We start from the raw sequence: 21130 nt of genomic DNA on the forward strand, positions 1-21130 counted from the left end.
GAGGAGTTCCTACTGTCCCTGAAATACTTTTCCTGAGGTACCAGCAGAGGGCAGTTAGGGAGGAGAAAGAGAACAAGAGATGTGTAACACAGTACCTGTAATAGAAGTTGTGCATGAATCAGTGCAATTAGTCCCAAATACAAATATCAGTCCGAATTTAAATACTGTGGTTTCAATTAAGGCTTTATGTGGAGGGAGATCCCAGAGTTTACACCTCACTTTAGTAATCAGAACTTTATCCCTAAGAACCCCTGAATAGGTCACTTCATCCTGAAGCTCTGTCTGGGTTTGTGGATGAAGACGCAGAAAGTTACCTCGACTGGAAGGATCTGCCTTAAATAATACCCTGAGGTAATTTTGCCAGACACAAAGAGAAAAACAGAGACTTGCTTTGGTTGTGATAGTAGTATAATAGTAGTTTATTAAAACTGAGGCAAAAGAATGATGCCTAGAATTAGTGGCACTTTGGCATTAAATATTTCATGAACTCCCTACATAGAACTGTGGATGTTAAAATTTTATCTGCTCATGCAGATCAATAAATAAAAATATACTTAATTATTAAGCATCTCTCTTTATCACTTTAATTACAGAAACAACCTTTCTGGAGGCTGTTTAGCAGAAAAGCTGATTAGCATATCTAAACAAGTTTAAAAATCTTCTGGGAAAATACATGAATCTTTTTATTTAGTGCTTTAATAGGACCAAATTTGCATAGGCATACAACAAAAGAAAAATAGAGAAACAGTAACCTATACAGAAAAACTTGTAGCTTATATTTTTCAAGACGCTCAGGTGTGGGTAAACATATTTTGAAGTGTTTGGATAACCCAGGTCTAGAACTGCACCGGCAAAAGGGAATCACTAATAGTTTCTATTTTCAAACTGGAGTGAAAATCCTTGGATTTAACAGCTGAGGACCTTGACTGGCCCAATTGCATAATGAATACAAACATACACTCAGAATTTGACCTTGTAGAACCTGTCATTTGTCGACTGCTGCCACATAAGGGTTTCCACAATCACCAATGGGTTTCCACAGTCACTTTTTATCCCAAGAGCCAGTACAGGAGAATCGGTCTCATACACCAACTGTATTGGGAAGATGACTTCATAATGTCTTCTTTGCAAATGTACGTACACACAGACGTGTGTGTGTGTGTGTGTGTGTGTGTGTGTGCATGTATTTAAACACATGCACACACATTTATACACATCTGTGCGGGCTCTTTATCCAGGCAGATCCTGTCAGTTCTTACAACTCTGCCTTTTCCATTGCCATGTTTTCATCTTTATGTCTTCTTTGTGCCTTTTCTTCCAGGAACTCAGTCTCTATGCCTGTGCACCAGCCACAAGCAGTCCCTTACAAGTTTCTTTTGCTAAGAAACTGCTTAGCTGCAATTTCCTCCAAATGCTTTTCAGACCTCTGCTGCACTCTGTCAGCTGGTAGAAACCTCAAAATCTGAACCTTTTACATGGCTTTTCTGTGCCATCTTTCCTATTTCTCAACTCAGCTTGAAATTTCCTCTGAAGAGCATTGGTCAGTGCAGTACTTGACACTGTCCTACAACTGTACAAACTGATACTGTAGAGATTTCTCTGTCAAACGACCTTTCTGAAAAAAACAACATAGCATATAAAGCCCTGCAAAAATTGCATTCCACCTACTGCTATAGAAACTAGACATCTGCCTAAATAATAAGTAAATACACATAAGTAAAGGAGAATTTTCTGTTGTCATTTTCACCATTTGATACTGATCTAGTGCACCTTTAGTCAATGCAATAACTTCCACAATTTTGGAAGTGTGACTTTCCTCCTTGCATTGTTAAGGATATAGCTAGTTTTGTCATCCACTCAATTAGATTAGGGTATAGCTGAGAAGTAAATTATTCACATTTGGAAATTCATCTGTGGGTAAATGAACACCATGCCTGAGCTGACCTTAACAGGTTTATCTGTCCAATTGCTCTCAGTTAAAGCTAGGCAATTCTTGTGAATTAGGTTGTATTTACTATCTTAGTATCACCTCTGACTCATTGTGAAATTGACTTTGGTCAGAGATCTCAAATTATAAGATGAACAGAAGATAATTGTCCATTTCCCCCTGCATATTCAGTGATGTCTAGCTGAATGTGTAGTCATCAGTACACTTCAATTATGGTATTGCTCTAACTTATTTTGTTAGTGCTCTTCATTTTGACTTAATACAATTCCAATTTTGGTAAAATTACATCAACAGCTTATTTGATCACATTAAGTCACTGTATCATCTCTATAAAGGTTTTATCCTGTTCATCCTAGAAAGTTGTATCTTGAGAGCATTTGGTGAGAAATTCCTCTCCCAGCAACTCTTCTGTGTATATATATGCCAATGCAGTCCTGTTATCCCCTCTTCCCAGCACACCCCTTACAGACAGATGTTTTCTGATACAAAATTGTTGCAGAGCAAGATCTCTTACCAGCCCTATTCAATGTAATTTGTAAAAAAGGACAGAATTATGCGCATATGTGGTGGCAAAGCTTTTGTTCTTGTGCTTGCCTAGTGCAGTACACGGTGTAAGCCACACTCGTGGTTCAGGAGGGCAGGACCCCATCACTGTTCAGTCTGGGTTTCTTCACAACCTGTACCTTATTTGATGGAATTCAGCCTTCTTCCTGCAATATCACCTTCAAGAGATGTCAAGTTTTAAACATCTGAGATTATAGTTTGTGTGAGACTTACCTTTTCAGTGATGGTACATTTTTCTATATAAAATCCCACAGATAAGCCAAATCACTATATATAGGGTTAGGGTTTTGGAGGGTATAGAAACATATGTCAATCCCTTAAAATACGAGGATGTCTGAAAACTGCCTGGTTTGAGAAGTTAAAGACAACTCATGGTAGCCTCTTGCAGCATCTCCTTTCCTAGTTTATTCCCAGTTGCAGAGTCTTATTTCTTTTTCAAGATGCATTTTACTGAATTAGGTCACTCATGTAGGCATAAATCAGGTCATTGCAATTTATTTGTTATCTTGCAGGGAAGCTTGACATTTTGTCTCACCTTCCTGAGTATGTTATTTTATTAGGCAATCCTCCTAGCAAGTGATAGATTTCACTGTCGTTTCCTTTTGCTTTAACCTACTCCTCCCTCAAGCTCTAATGACTTTTTTTTTCTGTGTGTATTCCCCAGCCTAGGAATTTCTGAGTTTAGTTGATATTTTTACCCTGCAGAGCTTCTTTTGCAATTCTTTTAATGTTAAAAAGGGTAAATTTAAATCCATTGTACCTGGATTTGGCTTTGTTAGTTACTTCATAAGTTGATGCCTTTTGGTGGTTAGTTTCAGGGAATTTATATTCTCCTGCTTCATTAGCTATTTTTCCCTCAGGTCAGATAGGCATTGCTTCATATTTTTGAAACACAATTGCGTGATGGTATCTATTTCTCAGTATTCAGCAGATTCCAGCTCCCCTAAGGTGCCTGAGAGCTGTAATTAAAGATAGTGAATTTTAATGTCAGGATTTTGCACCCAATGACGTAGCATCTCTGTGACAGCTCAGACAGCGTACTGTTGTGATGATTTACCATTGATCTGCATGTTCCCAGATCTCTTTGGTGACCAAGATGTATGACAATCATCCTTGCCACTCCACTAGAAATCACTGTGCATTATGGACTGAATGCCAGGCTGTGTTAGGCACAGAGGAGGTTTGATGAAACACACGCAGTAACCTGGCCAAAACCAGGGATGTGGTTCTATCGAACTGGACATAACCACACAGGGAATACGTGGCGACAGAGTAGCAATCCCTTAGGGAAGAATACAGGTCAGTGGGTGGAAACACTGCTATTGCTGGGCTCTTATGGTCCTTCTGACTCTGAGTGGGGCAGGCTGAAAGCTGGACCGCAGCCTGGCTCTGCATCCTGGAGGAGCACGGGTGGCTGTGCAGGACTGCAAGTGGTGAAATGGATGGGCTGTGATGCCTTCCACTGAAATAGTTTTATTTAGCCCTATTTGATTATAGAATTGTAGAATGTCTTGGGTTGCAAGGGACCTTAAGGATGATCTAGTTCCAGCTCCCATGCCAGATCATGTCCTTTATTTGCCCAGCTCTGCTTGCAAAGCGGGAGCTGAAAATGTTTAAATATTTCAAATGATTTCTGTATTTTCTTTGGAACTGCTGTTAATCCCTGTAAGCTGTTATGATTCAGAATTTACTGGCATCAAGCCCTTCCCAGATAAGTACTAAATAATATACTCAGAAACATGATTCATTCATATGCTTTAGAAAAGGAGCAATTCAGCTCATAGTCTTCCAGTTCAGTCCCTGAACATGAAAGATTACAATTACAATTGAGTTTGGCGATAGCTCTATTTTTTTTTTCATTTTCTGTTTTCTCTTCTGTTTTTTCTTTTTCCTCTCTGTTCTCCTCCTTCCTGTTTCCATGCCCTTTTCCCTCTCCTTCTTTCTCTCCTCAGATTCACACCTTTTTCAATTACACATGTGATACACACCTCCCTTTTTAATTTTGTCAATTCAAAATTTTTTTTCTAACAGAGGAAAATTATGTCATTTCATCATGAGAAAAGTATGTCAAGCAGAGCAGATCCAGAATTTATTCTTTTAAGACTGGAATTGAAAATGAAAAGCATAATAATTGATTTTGCTGCATCCATTTCTTTTAAAATACCTCCCTGGTAGTTCTGATCTGACCTAAGACCAAAATTACAAGTGAAAGCTTAATATCCAGGGATTCAGGTCTGGTATTCTTCTTGCAAGCTGTAAATTTAAGTTTCTCAGGTATTTGCAACTAAAAGAGAGCTCTTAGTGTTTCTGTCTCCTCACTCCATGTTTTTTCCTTCCCCCCATTCACTGCATCATTGGTACTGTTTGTGCTACTGTGTCGTTCTGGCATAAAGTAAGCAGGTTTTCATGCTGATGGTCTCCAAGGTCAGTTAAGTAGCATCCATACAAATGCTGCATTGAATTCAGGAGAATAAACTGAAGCACAGTTACAGCTACATACCAAAGGGCTGTAATGGGAACCAATAAAATTAGTCCCAATCAAGTTGTGTAAGTGGCTAGCTAGGAGTTAATCTTTCAGAACTAATAAATTCAGAATTAATATAGAATGGCTTAGGCCTCTTTTCTCCATATAATTAAGAACTCAGATTCCAAATTTTGATCTTTTAACACAACTGATTTTCAGAGAGCATAGTCCTGGCAACCTTTTTGAATTCAGGTATTGCTGCACTGCTGAATATCTCAAGCACTGTCTGTCCCTAAGGCTTCTGAGGAGGTTGCAAAATGTCTTTAATGTCTGACTAATTAATTTTACCTATTGGAAGAGTTTTCTCAATCTCATTAATAGGAATAGAAAATCCTTTCCAGAATAAATGTAATATCCTGGTTTTAATGATACTACATGTCAGAGGGCACCAGTGGTTAATGAGACAAGATTTTGAAATGTTCTTTATTTTGTCTGTTTAAAATAAGCATATTTCTTTTCTTCCAGTAGCACTATGCTTCCTAGTGAAATAGAAAATGGGATCATTATCTGTATCTCTTTTACGAATTTACAAACCTGTAGTATTACCTCTATACATCTCTTTTCCTGTAGGTGCAGTACACTTCATTGAAACCTGTCTTCTCTCTGCCCCTCTTAGTGTTTTGATTTGTCATTGCTCTTGCTCTGTTTCCAGTTGATAGCTTGAAGGATGGGTGTTTAAAACTGAGCAGTGTCCCAAAAGGACAATATGGGATATTTTCAGATATTATTTTCTGCTATATGTTATGTTATAGTTGAGGTTACTGACAAAGCTTTTTCTGACTGGTTGTATTTCTGTTCAGAAGACTGCAGTCTTAGAGCTCTGACAATTAATTTCTGTGTGTACTAATTCACATTTATCAATATGAACACTGAACCTGGACCCTCTCCCTGAATCTTCTTTCAGGGTATAACATAGATCTGCTCAGTCTTTCAGTAATGCAAGTTTGACTGAAAAAGTACCAGAAGCCGTATAGCATCAACGCTTGCATGACTACTCATGATCCTTAAATAACCAGGTATAAAATTCAGGGTCTGATGCTTTTGCTTTTTTTGATCTTCATGCCAACTACTTCAGCTTTTTGAAAGTTATGCCACATTTAAATTTTCAAGGGAATCTATGTAAAGCAAAGAAAATGTAAAAGGTGAAGTAGATATGACAGAGTAGTTTTGTAAACATTCTGCCAAGTCACAGTCCCCTTTTTCTTACTTGATTCTCTAAGTTTCAGTTCCTATAGAACCAGCTTGTGTATCCAGTTGCATGTTTCTCTCCCTTTATCAATCTGCCTCCAGCAGGACAGTGCAGGCAGCTTCCTTTTGTGTGCCAAGGGCACTCTGGCCAGCTTTAAACAAAACAAGTCAAAGATCCTGAGGCTGAGGACATGACACTGCCTATGTCCTCTTGTGTCAGTTTTCTTCCTCCCAGCACAGACTGGTGATGCCCAAACTGCATTTGGGTGCAGTGTCAGGCACAGCTGGACCCAGCGCTGTCCCTGGGAACTCTCTGGGGGTGCTGGTTGGCAGGAGCCAGCAGAGCAGCAGGAAAGGTGTCTGTGGCCATGTCCCATTGCTTCAGCCAGTGTCACAGGCCTATTTCCTGCTATAAACAAGGCCCAAATGTCTGAGCAAGCACCATGAAGAAAAAGAAAACTAGTTCTCACTTTTCTTCTTTTGAGTGAGTTTAAATTACAAAGGAAGAAAAGTCATTAGAGCAGATCCCTTTCCTACTGAAATGCCAGGCTAGGAAACAGGGCTGGAGTCTCTGATGCATGTGATTCACCCCTGAGGCAGGACAAAACCTTCTTTTCATTTTCTGACCGCAGTTTAAGTTTGGCCTGGAGGGCCTAACCCTTGACACAGCTTCAGAAGCTGGGAAGCTGCTCTGCTTTCTTCTGCATGCTGCCATGATAGCCCTGGGTCTTTTAGAGCAGCTCTCTCACACCCCTGTACCATAAAGGATCATCCTGGTGGTGAGAGAGTTCTTGTCTGCCCTTCTGGGTCACTTTTTCCCTGCTGTGTCTCAGTAGAGCAGGATGAGCAGAATGAGGCCAGCAGGCTCAGCTGTTGGATTTGTTTCTCATAAATAAAGTGAGGAGTGGATGGGAAGACTAGAGGGGGTTATGTTACAAAACACCACTAAGCCATTAAACTGCTCACTTACTGAAGAGTGAGACCTTTATATTAGCTAAGCACTTTGTTTTGTGTGATAGAAGGAAAAGTATGCCATATATCTAAATTTTATTTTTATTCTGAAAGCTATCAGCTGCAATTTTTGAGGTGTGTCAGGGGTAACATGATGATCTTTGTTATGCAAGGGATGTCATGAGTGTAAAAAGATTCCCTTCTTACCTTAAAAATCAAGCTCCAGTAGCATGTGAGAGTTAATTTCTTGGTCCCAGCAGCTTGAATCAGATTATCAGAGGTATGGACCTGAATTCTGGTGAGCTACCTAATGAGAGTATGGAGCTATTCTGGCTGAGGCAACAGAAAGTACTAAGCTCAGAAGACCCCAGGACACCCCTCCTCTCTAGAGTTCATGTACTTCCCTCTAAAAAGCAGCCATATGGAGCCCCATTCCGAGGGGGTACATGATCCTGCTTTACTCTTTCATAATGTAATGGTTGCATTTACTCAAAAAGGAGATGTGGGAGGTTCAAACATAAAGACAAGTGTCCTGACTGTGGAGGTAAGGTATTCTGGGTGCAGAATAACAGTGGGGGCTATGCCACTTTGTGACTGGGAATGTGGGAGTCTCGCCACCAGAAGGAGAATCCAGGCTGCTGGAAGTATGACTTACTGCTGTCTCTGAATTTCTGCAGAGCAGAAGATGGAGCTGTAGATACAAGAGTGCCTACACTTGTTTACACTCCAGAAACACTGCAGTAGAATTCAGGCACTGGATGGGTTCAGGCATCTCCCAGTTGCATAATTGATGCCAACATTGAACTTAGACACTTATGTTCTACCCAAGTAAAATTTTAAGTAAAACTCTTTTTTAGTCTTTGTTTGTTCTTACCCCAAATCAATTAACTGCAGCTCCACAGAGTTTGATTTTTTAATCCAGCCATGCTTAATCACTGATGTAAAACAAGACTTTTTTTTTCCCCTCTCGGATTCTTTCCTAATGATTTCTTGCCCTCAAAGTGTGTGCCTGAATTCTCTGCATCCATTTGTAAGGGCTTTCCCGCTTCCAGGAGTGTTTAATCAAAGAGGATGCTGTCAGCAGGTGGTTAGCATCGAATGTCAGAAGCGTCTTCATTTCTGACATCTCTTGGGGGAAAAAAATATTTCATTACCATGCAAATGATGCTAGTCTTCCTTTCCAAGATCATTGTCACATGGTGTAGTAACATATGGTACACAGAACTGTGCTCCCAAGATTTATGCAGCAGAGTGGACACAGCTCTGCTTTCTTTTAAGCCTTTCAGTTTTTCTTTAGGTTGCGTCAGAAATATCATGGTGCCTTTAGCAGCCTATGCCAGACAAAAGAACCAAGCAGCTTTAATGGGTGCTATTATCTTCCTGAAATATGTCTGGGTTGTGAATTATTCAGTTGATACTTGGAGTGGCCATCTCTTGAAATACACCAAAAATATTGAAGCTGCTGGCTTCTCCTGGGAATTTTTGAAAGTTCCAATCATGGTATTTGGAACTCAAATTTTCCATGAGCCATGAAACCCTGTAAGTAGACTAGGGTAAACCTCGTCTGATTCATCAGAGGACTGGAGTAGAGTTCAGTGACATCCGTGAGACTTCAGGATATGTCTGGAATTAAGCATATGTTTGAGTGAATTATTAACCTCAAGTGTATGATCAAGTGCTTTGCTGACTCAGGGACAAGACACTCCTTGCAGCTTGTTGTTTTCCACTTTGCCATCTGGGAAGAAGCAGCTTGACAGCATGTGGGCTGTGTGAGACATTATTGCATTTCTGAAAGGGTATTAACAGCCTTGAAGTTTCCAGGTTCTCTGAATCAGGTATTTTTTCTCTTGCAGATCTAACTGGGGTAGAATAACCTCACTGTAGTCTCTGAAAGCAAACTGACCATGCCAAGGCATTTTGGCAGGTTAGCAATTAATCTATGCCTAATTAAAATAATCCCATGTAATAGAGGAGCTACTAAAGATGCAGGTGGAAAGCTTTACAGAACCTGCAGGTTTGGAAGCATGAAATTGCCTCTTTCAGATATTCCAGAAAGTCCCTTTTGAGCAACTGGACAACTGTAAGGACCCAAATTTGTAAACACTTTTAATCTGAGTCATATCTTCTCTGGACCCATTTTCTGAGCTGGGGGAGCACATCCATATTTATATGAAATAAATATTGTTACAGGCTGTTCAGTCAACAAAGTCTCTTGCTTCAGCCAGGTAATGCAAAAGAGTGGGTAATACAGACTTATTACTGCATTTGTGGGGGAAGTACAAGACATCCTGATTTCTCAGTATTCTCCAAGTGATTTTAACTGCCCAAAAATACTAGGAGCTCACCTGAAAAATCTTCCAAAACACCCCCCCAAACCTGTTCAGCACACAACCCTACTTCTCCAATCCAGTACACTTTCAGTCTGCCATCACTTGACTTAAAAGCCATTTCTGTGCTGTTGTTCTGCTTTTCATTTCTCATGAATGCATACAGAGGAGTAAATGTTTATTTTAACAATATTTCTCTATGTGTACTCTTATATTTTTTTCGTTCTTTTCCAGTGACAAAATGTTCCCAGCCTTTGGATTTGGAGCAAGAATACCCCCAGAATACAAAGTAGGTGCCTAAGTGTAATTTTCTAATTTCCTTGAGTTATGAGGCACAAAATAAGGGGAGAAATGGAGAAAGGCAGGACAGTGGCATATGGGAACAGCTCCTCTGCTTGTTTTCATCTTCTGGCTTTCTCACCCAGTGACATCTCACTGAAACCAGAAATCAGGCAGGGCTAGACTTAAAATAATTGTTTGATGACACCCAAAATATTTTATGATATTGGCAAAGCTTTGTTATTGGATTCTTAGAGGAGAAATGATGTTTTGAATGTCCCTTGTCAAACATCATCCTGAAAATAAAGACAGGAAGAATTTTGCACTGTGGCAAATTTCTGTGTCAAGGTGGACACAGCCAATACCAGGATGAGAAATACTAAAGCATGTAGCCATACTAGAGAGAAGTGGTATTTATAAACACCCCACACTCCCCACTCCCCCCCCCAAAAAAAAAAAAAAGGTACAAAAGAAAGTGATCTGCAGTGATGCTGCAATTCTGAGCATAAATATGCCATCTGGTGGGGTTGTGGAGTGGAGAGAGTGAAGTAAAAGAAGGAGCATCCAACAGAGAAAGGCCCAAGAAGAAATAAGTGGAAATTCAAATCCTTTGTTTCACAGAGGTTGTGTGGGCAGAAAAGTAGTTCTGCACAGATAAGTAACCAAAATCTAGGTGGGGACTCTGCAACTCAGATGCTGTCTGGAAAGGAGAAGTATTAGCCATCTAAGCATGCAGACTTCATCCAGTATCCCTGTGTGTCCTGCTCTGGGTTGTGTCTCTGGGCTGTGGCTGAGGTAGGGAAGTGAACGCTAGCCAGGTAAGAATTTCTGAGAGGGACTGTGTGCATTCAGCATTGTAAGGCATGAATCAGCAGGTGAAAAAAACCACCACCAGTGTGTGTGTTCCTCACAGCTTGTAGGTTTGATAGCTGCAGAGGAATAACTGTAGTAATGTACAGCAAATTTGACACATGTCTTGTAAACAGATGTCTAAGGTAAGTTAATGGATGTTTTATCAACATTGCTTTCTAAGCTTGTCTGTGCCCAGCAAGGTGTTTTGCCTTGCTTTGTTCCTCAAGGGTAACACCAGCATTAATGCTTTCCAAAGTCAGAGACAGCTTCCAGAGCTTTGATATATATTTTAATGTGGTATTATGAGCTCAGAGCATCTGTGTCTGTTGTATGTTTGTTCCGACTGCAGCAGCTGACAACCATCACTGCTACTTAAGGTGGTGTGTCAGGGCCTGCTTGTTCCATCACCTGTGAAGTGACCATCAGTGCATGGGGGAGAACTTAAAACTTTTCCAGTTGTAGACAGCCATCCTTATCTACCTTGAAGGAAGGTGTTACTGTGTCAGCTGAAGTATTTTCAGCGGTTTCCTGGTGACAGAAATATAATAAAGATCCCAGCACAAAGCCAAAATAATCAGTTGGTAGCACTGATGCTTCAGATCACATGAACCTATTGGCAACATCCCAGTTTTGTTAGACTTCGTATCATCCTTCTCACCTGATTGTGAGAGCACATTTCAGGTGCTAGCTGGAAAACAGATGTCTTGCCAGAAAGTAACTTCAGGGGTCTGTGTAACCAGATATTCCTGCAATCACCACCACCAATTGATTTTCCACTTTGGCTGAATTAGCATTTGGATAATTTCCTGACAAATACTCTTAAGAAACTCTGAGACTTTCACTGAACTTAGTAGTCCATGCATGAATGAAAAGTCTTATCCTGTAGTATGAGCTCTCCTGAAAAGTCTGTTGCTAACTTCTCAAACCAAGAAAATGAATGTGACTCAGGACCTTCAGATTTTGAAAAGTTCAGGAAAGTAAGGGTAAACTTCAGAAGATGGGGCTGCTTCCTTGTGGATTACATATGTGTGACTAAATCAAACAAGTCCCAGAGTAAATGGAGATGCATGTGAAGGCCAGAACATCTTTAATCTCTGCTATGGAAACTTGTGACAGAAAATGACAAAGACAAAATGACATTACATCAGTTCAAAAATATAATAAAACTTTGAAAAAGACAAGAACCATGTTGCAGGGGGACTAACTCTTCTGTGAAGCAGATGGGGACAAATAATCAGCTTGGTGTCTGTCATGGGCACATCCAGCTGGAACTGCATGAGGAATTAACAGTCATCTGTGCTGTTGTTCAGTCCCTCCCTGTGATACTCTACACAGTCCATAAAGGTATCTGGCTTCATAAATAAGCTATATCGATACTTTTGAGTCCCTGCTTGGCTTTGACTGCACTTCTGAATTGAAAGATAAATCCTTTAAGAGTGAAGAGTCAGCTTCATCCTGATGCAATAAGTCAAGACCAATAAACCTGAAAATCCTTCAGTAATTTAGTCTACACTGGTATGAAGTTAATTGAAACCCAACAATGTGTTTGATGTTTGATGTGGAACATAGCAAAGATGCATAGGAAACAGAGAAGATAAAACTAAAAGTAACAGAGACTGTAGAAAAAAGTGCTCCCAAGCTTCTTCCTTAATCTCTTATTTCCTGCTGCAAAAGTATGGTAGCACTCTAGACACCACAGCAACAGTGCTCAGATAAAAGATCTCATGCTCTTCAAATGATCTTTTCATGTTTTCAATCACAAGTATTACAAGTCATACATACCATACATTTTTTTAATTAAAGGAGAGCAGTGCCGCTACTGTAACAATTTATATCTTCAAATTTAGGTTGACTCATTATGAGAAATTTAGGTGGAATCATTAGGAGAACTTCTAAGTTCTGACCCCATCATGTGGATAAATCAGCTTCTCATTAATTTAGGGTATCTGTTTTCAAGCCTCCAGTCCTAATGAAGTGATCTAACCTGCTCATAGCATGTTGGTCTCTGCATTCCAGCATCTGGTCTTTTATTTCTTTCAGTGGACAAAAAATTGCTAGGGCTATGGAAGAAATTTCTCCCATTGCCAAGGGTTCCTAAGTAACTATGGAGCCCCCATACATCTGAACAACATAGCTTCCTTCCTCAGCTGTCAGTGTCTATCTCTGCAGGCTCTTCATAAATATCTTGATATTGTATCCCTTTAAAACTTGTTTTTATTTATGTTTTCCACAGAATTTCCATTTCAAGAGCACACTGTTATGCTGTGTTGACTTTATTCTCCCTCATTTCAGCTCCAAATGACACACTTCAGCTGTTAGTAGAAAACCAGCAGTTTCTTAGTGGCATAAGGAATCTGTGGGAGTGAAGGAAGCAAGACATGCCATATATATCATTCCTCATCAGTCTAGAGATCTTTCATCTAATATCGTTGACAATATGATCTTCTTCCACCAAGACCTGACAAACACATCACCCTGCTCCTTGATCTAAGTAAACCTCTGAGAGAAATATTTCCTTTGTGAGTTTCTGTCATAAAAAAGTTGCAGAATGTTGGGGAGTTTTTTTGGTTGTTTTGGGGTTGTTTTTTTTTGCAATGAAAGGAAGGATCTGAGAAGTTTGATATAAAGTGAAGAGGTGGTAGATAATATGGACTCAGACACAGCTGTGAAAGGTCACAGTGAAGAGGAGGAAAGGAAGCAAACCACACACACTGACTTCTTAGCAGGCAGGACTCAAAGGAGCTGAAAAAACACACAGCAGCACAGAACTTACTTTTAAAATGAAAAGCAAGTTCAAACCATGTCAGCCCCGTGACAGGTGGATTGCCATTAATGAAGGCCTGTTTCCTGAAGGAGAATTGCAAGCTGACACCTGAATAGGTACTAAACAACTTGCAGTTTGTTTTAAGAGAGTCCTGGTTATTTCTGTACTTTTAGTGAAAGCTTCATTCCCTGCTTTTGCCATGAATGTGTGCTGGAGACAAACTCACTGCAGTTACAGACACAGTGCAGCATCTTTACAACCCTGCACTGGTTTGCTGGGCAGGTGAGGGACTTGAGAAGTGCTGGGGTCTCTGTGATTCCTGCACTTTTCAGGAGATTGATGGCTACAATATGTGCAAACCTGACAAAAAAAGCATGTGTAACAGACCAAGGAACAAAACAGAATTAGTCTCCTTATCCATGCAAGTTGGATTTAGACATGGAAACTTGGGCAGCATGCACAAAAATGAAGTATAAAGGGAAATACATGGCCCAGCTTTGCTGAGCAGAAATGTGTACAATGTATCTTAGTGAGAAACACAAGCTGTCCGGCTCCCAAACTATTTGATTAATGAGCCTCCAGAAAATAATGGCTTTGACCAAATTCATTAAAATTCATTAGTGTCTTAAGCTTTTGCAAAATATGCAAAAGCTAATACTTCCTATAAATATTCATAAATAATGAAATATAATTTTCATATTAATATTCATAAATATTTCCTATTTAGTTTTCTGACTGGCAGTGGCTTAATAGGGTTCAGTTTATTCACAGATAAGTGTCCAACATAGTGCATTTTGGCATTTACACTTGTATGCATCTATTGTTCATGGATTTTTGACAATCTCTATTTAAACTATTAAGAAAGCATTCCTAAACATCTGAATTTTTCAGAATGTTTGTCAAATAGTCCTAGTACCATTACCATACAGGAAAGCTGGAGCTATCTGGGACATGAAGGTTATTTTCAATGAATTCAGCAATCTAGAGAGGGGGGGAAAAAAGGATTACTAATTTTCAGAATTCAGGCATCCATATTCAGCATTTGAAAAGAAATAAAAACCATAGCTTTTTATTTTTAAAAAATGGAATTTCAGTTAAAGGGGTTTAAAAAAAGTGTAGGCCAAACTAGAATTACAAGTATCAATGAAACTCAAAAAAAAATGATTTTGCACAGTTCAAAAGCTTTCCAGCAATTTGCTTTATCAACACTGGGGGATTTATTATTTTTCAGATTCCTAGGCAGGATTTTTATTTGTGATTTGAGGTTTCTATCTGAATTCATAAAATATTTTTTAAGAAATCTCAAAAATTCTCAGCTAGAAAATTCTCCTTTTCCTTTCAGCCTTAGAAACATTTTTAGCAAGGGCCATGCTATGAGGATGAATTTCATGGCATCCTAATATGAGGGAAAAAATCAATGTGATTTTTCTACAAAAATGGCCATAAACATGTGGAAGTATTGTCATGGTTTTTCCAAGAGTCTCATGGGTGCCATCACATTGATGGAAAACTGCTGGTGTTTGTCACTGTATATGTACAGATAGTGAAGGCATTGTACAGTGGTAGAAAACAACATTTCTACAACCTGTCTTAGCAAAAATATTCTGAACTGTTTATTTAATTGTCACGTCCTCAGAAGTGCTCTCACTGTAACCTATATCATAATGGATGGTAGAGCTAGTTAATTTGCTTGTTAAAAACCTCAAAGGAATTACCTGTGAAAGAGTACGTTCCTGGTGTAGGAAGTTCCTGGACAGCTGTGGTTTAACAATCCCGTATCCATGATGGTGTCTGATAAAGAATGTACCTGGAGCCCTGCAGAGGGAAAAGATTAATACAGAGCCAAGTGCAAATGAGTGCAAGTGTTCTTTAATGTCTTTAGCTGCAGCCTTGAGTGCAGTTCTGTGCAGCAGCCGAAGTAACACCAGGCTGATCCCATGTAATCACCTCAGCATGCCAGCATTTCTCTCTCCTTCCCTTTTATGGATTGATTTCATGGATCAATGTTAAGAGAGGAGGACTGAAATATATTTGAAATTTAGTCTAGGGTCTGTGACACACTCAGGGTGATTGTGAGGAGGACATTCCTTAATGTGAGACTGACTTCACCACAGACTATGGTCTGCAGTTCTTGGCCAGGTGATGCCAGCTACTGATGTAAAGCAGTAGTTCTGTATTTGTGTGACTTGACACATTCCAGGATTTCCTGATTGTTAGATCAATCCACAATACAAACCACCCTAGTAAATTATATAAACATGCATGCTTCTGAAGAGCAAAGTGTCTTCTTATTTCCCCTGAGGATTTCTCAGTCTTCAGCATCTTAGGTGTTCAAATTTTGCCGCCTTTTTGTCATTAGCTTATCAGTTCTGGGAGTGTCACTGAAGGGCTGTGTCATACAATATCAGGAAGATGCCATTGAGTATACCAGCTTTTGGTTCTCTGTCATCAGCATGGTTTGTCCTCCAGTCATAAAGCCCTTGCATGCTTAATTAGAAAAAGAAAAATAAAATAAAAAAGGAGGTAGGCTCATCACCTTGCACTGTTTAGAAGGCAAAAGCACTGAATGTTTGATCCAAACCACCTTTTGACATGGGTGAGCTTTACATGGAGTCCTATCAGGTATCAGCCCAACTTTAGTAAGGCCTTCAGTTTGTGGTCTAAGTGTGAGGTCTCTGCTGGTTTGGACACTCTTGAGTTCTGGCCACCGCAGGGAAGTCAGCAAAGGGGCAGGTTGAAGCACAGTTGGCTTTGCTTAATAGGGTAGGGAATGAGTTTTGAGCATTTGGAGAAGCTCTGCTTAAGAAATATATGTTGTTGGCTTGCCTTGGGTGATGATTTCCTGTTTGTGAACCATTACTGAGCTGCTCAAAGAACTTCTCTCCTTCACATTATACTTAAATCTTGTTTAAATTGTGATATATTGCTCAGAGAGCATAGGAAACAATCCAGTGCTTCTGCACATTCATTGTGTTTCCTGTGCTGCCTTCAGGGTACATTTTAACACTGCTCTTTGTGAATCAGGATGACAATGTATGAGGGCCATTGGCTTTAGGATAGCAGCCGATGCTCAGACAGTCTTATTTTTTGGATCTGTGTGCACACTGACTAGATTTGGGCTTTCCTTATTGGCCTGAACTGTTGTCTGCATTTTTCGTAAATAATAGCCTGGGTGCCATAGCTCTGAACCAGATAAATTGTTTGAATTATTTGATTCTGGAAGAGGTATGGCAACAAAAGCAACCAAACCATGCTTACATGTGAGATTAAAAAACTGTATTCTTAGCTTTTGAAAAGATTTGTATTTTCCTTCAGGTATAATTTCAAATGCATTGGAATAAAGAAATAAAATCTCTGAAGAGGCACAGAGGTGGAAGAATCAGTCTGCAACACATAAACAAGCATTGCCATCCTTCTTGCTTTTATAATACAGTTAATGCAAAATACAGAAACCCTAAAGGAAAGAGAAAGGCTAGTGAACAACAAAAAATATTAGTGAGTGAAAACTCCCATAACAGTTCTTGACAGATGCAATTACCTTTGGCCTGCAGCTGATCATGAGGCTGGCAGATACCAGCTGGGCAAAGTGCACTGAGAGACATCCAGAGCAACCAGGCAGAAGGGCTCTGGAGCACCTCTGAAGTGTATCTGGCAGGCTGATCTTCTGTGCTGCTTGGTGAGGAACATAAATAGTGACTTGCTGCAATATCTATCCAAGTAGGATAGTCTGAATGGACCATGTAAAACCCTCTCTAAGACTGGTGCTTGGTGTGGGCATGCTGAATGCCTGGCTGGGCTGAGGCAGCTGCAGAATTCTCAGTGAGGTTTTGCTTCAGTCCTTTCCCATCGCGGTAGAAGTACTGCTTTATTTAAGCTCGCAATATTGGCAGGCATCACTGTGGTAAGCAAGACTAGCACATGATGGGGAAATTAATTTTCTCTATGAAGAACTCTCTTTGGCAGTAATTAGCCAACTTAGACCACTTGTCTTTCACAGAAGCTTCTCTGCAGTCACATATTTGATATATGTGTCCCTTAGTCATAGACCAGTTTCCATACTCTGCTGTCAAGACATCTGAACCAGAAAATGAAACAGCAACATCCAACAAACAGGTCTCTTCCTGCAATAATCCTGGTTCCATTGTGCAGGAGGTTGCTTTCCATATCTCTAGGACTGTTGGAACTTTTGAAGATCCTACAGAGACCAATAAAGCTTTAAATGTGTATAATTGCAGTTATATAAATGTCTTCTTAAAACTGGGATGATACACCTAAATTCAGCTTCAGCTTATGCAAATTACCTGCTAAATTCTCAGCCACTTTTTGCAAGTCAAATATATATACATATATATACATATATATATATATATATATATATATATATATATACAGATCTTATGCATTGCAAGACAAGATCTGAGCTTTTTCATTCAAGAAAAATTTAGACAAACAGAATTGAGAGGCTGGGCTTCAGAGTCAAAGAGATTAAAAGAAATGGAGACTTTTCAGTGATCAAAGAAAGAAATAAAAAGGAATCTGTAAAAGAAAAATGCAGGCAAGAATAAAACTTAAGGAGGAATTTTGAAATTGGAGACTTACAGTGCCTAACATTATTTAAGCGTACAAAAATCTTGGTTTATTTTCCCAAGGCACTAAAGACAAAATCTTTTGTTTTGTTGCAAAATCAGCAACTTTGTTGGATCCACAGTGATATCTTTTAAAAAAATAACTCTGTAGGATTTAATGATAGATTGAGAGAGAGAGAGATAGATTGCAATATTCACTACATACGAGGAAAACCAAGAGTCTTCAGGAATTTTATTACCCCCCCAGACTAACCTAAGCTTTTAATCAACTTAGACTCCTTATACTTCTTACACTACTATTCCACAGCAGATCCTTGATTTCTCTGGAGATTTCCCCATACTCCTCGGCCTTAGATGAGGAACTGTTCACACAGTGAGGTCAGTATGCAGAAGTGAGCTGAGTTTCTGCTGTCAGTGCTGTATCACAACCTGTCTTCTCATTCCTGCAGTCTGAGATGCTGAGGCAGGGAGAGCTGGCACCTAAATCACCTCATCAATAGACTCCTCTTCCGTACTGGTAGCCCAATCCTGACACCATGTTTATATGATTTTTTTTGTGTATTTGGGTGGGTTTTCTTTGTGCCTTACTTTGTTTTGTTTGGTTTGGTTTGGTTTGTTTTGTTGTTGTTATTGACAAGTTTGATTCCAGGTTTCCTACTTTGGTTCTGTGGGGAGCTCCAGCTGGGACTGTATTTCACATTTAATGGCTGAAAGCTTGAATGGTCTCAGGCTTGCCACAGAAAAAATGTCAAGGATATTTTAACCACAAGTCTTCTTGGAATAATTTTTCTGACAACAGTCTTCTTTTCTTTCCATTTAACTGCAGGTCTCTCATGACTTTGCAATCAATTTCAATGAAGACAACCCAGAATGTGCAGGTAACGCTCACAGTAGGACAGACTGTCATAGTTTTGCTGTGTGCAAAATGTGCATTTTTTATTGTATCACCTGAGTATTATTCAAAGTGGTTTTATTAAAGAAAGCAGCTAGGATTTGGGGACCTGCCAAACCATTGAGCTTAACTTTAGAAATCTTGGAAAGTACCATATATTAATTTCCTGAAAAGTAGGTGGACATTCAGCACTTAGACTTCCTATAATCACTAGCATTTCTGAGAACTGAACTAATTGAAAATCTTCAGCTACCTCAACATCATAGGTTGTGCAGCTAAGAAGGGCAGGATATGAAAAAGCAGGCTGTGAACCTCTGTGATCAAAAATTCCCTCAGTGTAGAGCCAGTTCTTTGACCAGACCTATAGCCTGCTGGAAGTCAAGGGCAGGAAAGTAGCTGATGACGGTTGTGGTAGAGAGAATCCTACTTCCCTGAGGGCAAATGCAGCAGGAGGCTACAGTGTAAGATGTTGCCATGTTCTTTGTTAACAATCATTGATATTAATGATTGTTAACATCAATGATGTAATCATCTTTGTAATCAGAGGCCAGATTTATGTAGATGTTGCTGTATGTCTTGTATTTGTGAGTGAGATCTCCAGTGACTGATGCTGTCTTTCTAAAATCTCCTGCCTCAATTCACACATTTTGTAAAAGATAGTAACAAGAAAACCATCTCTAAACAGAGTAACAGTTAAGAGTCTTGTTTGGGTGATCATTGTCTAAAATCCACAGGTTGTTATTCTCCCTTATCTTTCTGCTTCCATCCAAATACTGAACTGGATATTTCAAAATGCTCTTCCAGTTCAAATTTTCTAGCTGCTCATTTTAGCCCTTCTCAGGCTTATTAGTGGCTTTATTTTGGGCATGTTCAGGATGAAAATTAAGATGCTAAGAAATGAAGTGAGGAAGAGAGGACAGGCAATTCAAGGGAAAGAGACATTAAGAGAATTCAGAGTTCATGTGTCTCAAATGCAAGACCCGGTTTTGGTTCAGTGGGTATTCCTGCTTTGTTGTTGCACTTGAATTGTTGGACTGCCCCAGCCTTTGCAGGTCATATGTTTGAAATGCAATTGGGCATAAGTCCTACAGCTGCTTGATGTGCTCACACAGCTTTTTACATTGCTTTTAAGGAGTCCAATGAAGCAGAAGTTACATGTATGCATCTAGAAGTGCCTATAAGCTTGTAAGCCAGTTTGATGTTGAGACTTCAGTGTGGGAATGGGGTGGGGAAGCAAAAGAGACCTCAGAATTCCATCTGGACCATCATATTTCATAATGTGTCATTAAAACAGTTAACAGTGGTCAGCATTAGGTGATAACATATTTATGCATGTAGTGCTCAAATAGAGCTTTGTTTCCCAATATAACCACAGGATATTTGTGACCCTCTGGAAACTACAGAGAAAAGCTCCAGTACTCCATTCAAAGAACACTTATTTTTATCCCCCTACTTTGCTGGTTCTTTTGAGTTCAAGGCTAATGCTTTTATCACACTGGCATTGCTATATAATGATTTTTATTGATTGAAAAGGCTGGCACATCTAGGTGGTGCCAGCAACAGAGTTCTGACAGACAAACCTGTAAGCAAGGTATTTACTATCCAAACCACATTCTGTATGCAAAACTAAATGTAACAGTGGAAATAAAAGGGGGTGAAAAAACCAGGAAGGAGCTGCCATGTGAGGCTGGGCTTATATCACTTAATAATTTAAACTTTATTTTTGTCTTTGCATAAGACTCAGTTACCTGATAAGCTAGCCCGTCACCTGAAAGGAGTTCTAGGCTTAAGAAAACATAAAAAATCATTGCAGCCAGGGAAGGATTTCTCATGAAAGAATGGCAGAGAAGAAATTTTGCAGCATTTGCACCTGTATCTGCAAGATATTAAAAGCACTTGTTTGTCTTAAATTATACCTTTTAAAATAATATCCACCTGGGCGAAAGCAGGAATAGGAGACAAACAAGAAAATGTGTTGCTTAATCATCTGCTGCAGCTCACTCATCTGCCTGTCATGGGTGCTTGCTTGTTCTTGATGTTTTCTAGATGTTCTCACTGTATTAGGTGTCACAGGGAACAGTAACATCAGCAAGTCATGTGGAGAAAGGATGCAAGAGTGAGAAAGAGATAAAGTGCTTAGTGATTACACTATTTTACCTTGTAATATCTAGCATACTTGCCCGAAAATAAAGTAAAATTGCTTACGAGTATCTTGTTTTAAACAAAGAAACAGCAGTTGCAATATAAGAAGTATG

At 39.5% G+C, this 21130-nt stretch overlaps 1 protein-coding gene across 4 annotated transcripts in view; it reads left to right on the forward strand.

The window, feature by feature from the left end:
• Positions 1-21130, forward strand: part of CPNE4 (copine 4) — a 268547-nt gene that overhangs the window by 235873 nt on the left and 11544 nt on the right. For all 4 annotated transcript variants that reach the window (XM_086849429.1, XM_086849453.1, XM_086849437.1 and 1 more), the window contains 2 exons: positions 9737-9791; positions 18810-18861. In XM_086849429.1, coding sequence (XP_086705555.1) covers positions 9737-9791; positions 18810-18861 — 107 coding nt within the window. The remainder of the gene's footprint in view (positions 1-9736; positions 9792-18809; positions 18862-21130) is intronic.

This window comes from Cyanistes caeruleus, chromosome 1, assembly GCF_971803275.1.
Source record: "Cyanistes caeruleus chromosome 1, bCyaCae1.hap1.1, whole genome shotgun sequence".
NCBI lineage: Eukaryota > Metazoa > Chordata > Aves > Passeriformes > Paridae > Cyanistes > Cyanistes caeruleus.